General features: G+C 36.6%; 1 protein-coding gene across 1 annotated transcript; it reads left to right on the top strand.

Moving 5' to 3' along the window:
- The first annotated feature begins 335 nt into the window (after positions 1-335).
- On the top strand, positions 336-2953 carry LOC138891136 (5-epi-aristolochene synthase-like). The gene is made up of 7 exons (XM_070174118.1): positions 336-473; positions 585-843; positions 947-1322; positions 1399-1617; positions 1760-1898; positions 2050-2295; positions 2410-2953. The coding sequence occupies exons 2-7, from the start codon at positions 639-641 to the stop codon at positions 2704-2706; spliced, it is 1482 nt and encodes a 493-aa protein (XP_070030219.1). The 5' UTR covers positions 336-473; positions 585-638; the 3' UTR covers positions 2707-2953.
- The last annotated feature ends 1039 nt before the right edge of the window (positions 2954-3992 follow it).

Below are 3992 nucleotides of genomic sequence, written 5' to 3'. Positions count from 1 at the left end.
ATTTCGGCTTCTAATAGTAATTCCGATTCGGTAGCGAGCGATGCTACAGGCTAATTAACTTCTTTAAATAATACTATCCATTTAACCAAAAAAAAATTTAGACTTTAAATAATTAGGAAATCTGGATCAACAGACCCCAGACGCCAACAATGAATCAAAAGACTGCTGGTTGGTTGACTAGCTAGCCAGTATAAAGTCAAGTAAGGCAGCGAGGAAATGATTAAATTGTATTTACAATAAAAATATTAATTAGAGAATTGGCTGCGCTTTTCTCACCACTATATATATACTTCTCTCTTTTCTTCCATTTAGATCATCAGCTTTCAACAATTCAGAGTTCCTTTCCCTCTTCCTTAAAAGAAGAAAAAAATACTCTTATCTTTTATTAGCAATGGCCTCAGTTCCGTCCCGTGGCCGACTTCTCCCCTAGTCTCTGGGGTGATCAGTTCCTTTCATTCTCCATTGACAATGAGGTAAATTACTAATTTTCTTTATATATAGGCAAGCATGGCTAATTTCTTCTTTATGTTTATTGAACAACATTATTTTTTCTAATTTCGTTTTTTAAAATACATTATAAATAGGTTGCTGAAAAGTATGCTCAAGAGATTGAACCATTGAAGGAACAGACAAGGAGTATGTTGTTAACAACCGGAAGAAAATTGGCTGACACATTGAACTTGATTGACATTATTGAACGCCTTGGCATATCCTACCACTTTGAGAAAGAAATTGATGAGATTTTGGATCAAATTTATAACCAAAACTCAAACTGCAATGATTTGTGCACTTCTGCGCTTCAATTTCGATTGCTCAGGCAACATGGTTTCAACATCTCTCCGGGTAAGCTCATCATGAAGCACACCTTTAATATTGTTGTTAAAATTATTACCCATTTGTTGCAAGAAGGTTAATTAATCTTGAGCTTTCTTTCTTGAAATACCAGAAATTTTCAGCAAATTCCAAGATGAAAATGGCAAATTCAAGGAGTCTCTTGCTAGTGATGTCTTAGGATTATTAAACTTGTATGAAGCTTCACATGTAAGGACTCATGCTGACGATATCTTAGAAGACGCACTTGCTTTCTCCACTATCCATCTTGAATCTGCAGCTCTACATTTGATATCTCCACTTAGGGAGCAAGTGACACATGCCCTTGAGCAATGTTTGCACAAGGGCGTTCCTAGAGTCGAGACCCGATTCTTCATCTCATCAATCTATGAGAAGGAACAATCAAAAAATACTGTGTTACTTCGATTTTCCAAATTGGATTACAACATGCTCCAGATGTTGCACAAACAAGAACTTGCTGAAGTATCAAGGTGCGATAAATAAAAACGATGAACCCTTTTTGATTGATCATATCTCAAGTACTTATGTTAATTTGTTATGCTGCAGGTGGTGGAAAGATTTGGATTTTGTAACAACACTTCCATATGCTAGGGATCGAGTAGTTGAATGCTACTTTTGGGCATTAGGAGTTTATTTTGAGCCTCAATACTCTCAAGCTCGCGTCATGCTCGTTAAGACCATATCAATGATTTCCATTGTCGATGACACCTTTGATGCTTATGGTACAGTTAAAGAACTTGAGGCATACACAGATGCCATACAAAGGTATGAACTTCATCAACTCACTTAATCCTTGATAGTGAATTGTCGGTGCGAAAAGATTAAGACGATAACTTCTACTCATTATAGTTGCGCGCTAGCTCTTTCAAAAAGCATGAGTTCACCTTAATTTATTGTCATCCTACAGATGGGATATCAACGAAATTGATCGGCTTCCTGATTACATGAAAATGAGTTATAAAGCTATTCTAGATCTTTACAAGGATTATGAAAAGGAATTGTCTAGTGCTGGAAGATCTCATATTGTCTGCCATGCAATAGAAAGAGTAAGTTTGAGCAACTTAACTATCGAAATACATTTTCTCGTTAATCCATTTCTCACTTTGTTTTACCTTGTGTACGTCTTTTAGTGATCAGAAACTTGATATACTTGAATCAGAATTTTAACACTTGAACATCTATGTTTTATATTCACAGATGAAAGAAGTAGTAAGAAATTATAATGTCGAGTCAACATGGTTTATTGAAGGATATATGCCACCTGTTTCTGAATATCTAAGCAATGCACTGGCAACTACAACATATTACTACCTTGCGACAACATCATATTTGGGTATAAAGTCTGCTACAGAGCATGATTTTGAGTGGTTGTCAAAGAACCCTAAAATCCTTGAAGCTAGTGTGATAATATGCCGAGTTATTGATGACACAGCCACATACGAGGTATGAATTGTATCTCAAGAAATTATACAATTATATGAGATATAGACAAAAAAAGTGTTGCTACGATAATTGAGGCAATATAAAAGTTAATCCCTTATCTATGTGCCTTTCCAGGTTGAGAAAAGCAGGGGGCAAATTGCAACAGGAATTGAGTGTTGCATGAGAGACTATGGTGTAGCAACAAAAGAGGCAATGGATAAATTCCAGAAAATGGCTGAGAAAGCATGGAAGGATCTTAATGAAGGACTTCTTAGGCCAACTCCTGTATCTGTAGAGTTTTTAACTCCTATTCTCAATCTTGCTCGTATAGTTGAGGTTACATATATACACAATCTAGATGGATATACTCATCCGGAGAAAGTCTTAAAACCTCACATTATCGCCCTACTTGTGGACTCCATCGAAATTTGAGCTGCCAATTGTGCTCATCTTAAGGAAACTTCATTCATTCTTTGTTGAGAAAGTAGTTTTATATTTGTTTTAATTTAATTCAATTGTATATTAAGCTGTTAGGGAGTTACGGTTGTGCAGTACACTTCCTAACTAGGACCTCCTTAAGATCCTTGTAAGAAATAATCTACAAGTGTTATGAATCCACTTGCATTATATTGTTGAGAGATCCTTTTATATAACAAGTAATCTGAGCCTTTTCCTCGTCCTTGCTTTAGTATTTTTTTGTCAAAAAGATTGGTTGTTGGCACTTTTGTTTGTCCTTGTAGCACATGTGTATGCAAGAATCTGAAATATGCGCTACGTGTTGGCATACAATAGCTATTTTGGTATTTATGTTATCCCGTGAATGCCATCACTGATCTTCCTCTTGAAAATAAACCACTAATCAGTCTTAAATACTCTTTTAATTCCGTGTATATATGCTGGAGGGAATGAAGGGACTTGTATCTTTTTTTTCCGCTATTTTTTTCTTTTTCTTTTACATGAGGTTCGCAAGAAAGTGTTTACTAATTTTGGGCTGAAGCTGTTCTGACTGTTCGCAACCACTTTCTTTTACACGAGGTCTGCAATAACCTTTCACTTATTTACACTTCAAACACCGCTTACTAAAAGTGCATTTGAGTTGACTTCGGTCAACGTTTTGAGAAAATGGACTCGGATCCATATTTTGACGGTCCCGGTGAGTCCATATCGTGATTTGGGACCTGTGCGTATTGCCCGGAATCGAATTCGGAGGTCCCTAGCTCGAGTTGTTGCATTTTGTCGAAAATTTGAAGTTTAATTGTTTAAAAATTTGATCTAGGTTTGACTTTACTATTACCGGGCCGGTATTTTGATTCTGGAGCTTGGTAATATGTTCATTACTATATTTATGACCTGTCTGAAAAATTTGGTGTACAACGGAGTTGGTTTGACGTGATTCGGACTTCCGGTTGTAAAAATAGAAATTCTTAAGTTTCACTAAAAATTTCATTTGATTTGGTGTCTGATTCGTAGTTTTAGCTGTTATTTTGGCAATTTGATCGCACGAGTGAGTTTGTATGATGTTTTTGGACTTGTGTTCATATTTGGTTTGGAGCCCAGGGGGCTCGGGTGAGTTTCGGATAGGCTACGGAGGGTATTGGACTTAGAATCATAGCTAAAGACCTTGTGCTTATGGTGTCTGCTACAGACTTTGCAATTGCAAGGTCTGGCTCACAAATGCGAGCCTCGCATTTGCGAAGGAAATATAGCATTTGCGAGCA

The sequence above is a fragment of the Nicotiana sylvestris genome, chromosome 5 (assembly GCF_000393655.2).
Source record: "Nicotiana sylvestris chromosome 5, ASM39365v2, whole genome shotgun sequence".
NCBI lineage: Eukaryota > Viridiplantae > Streptophyta > Magnoliopsida > Solanales > Solanaceae > Nicotiana > Nicotiana sylvestris.
Note: the sequence above shows the minus strand (reverse complement) of the source record. Positions and strands in the feature narration are given on the sequence as shown.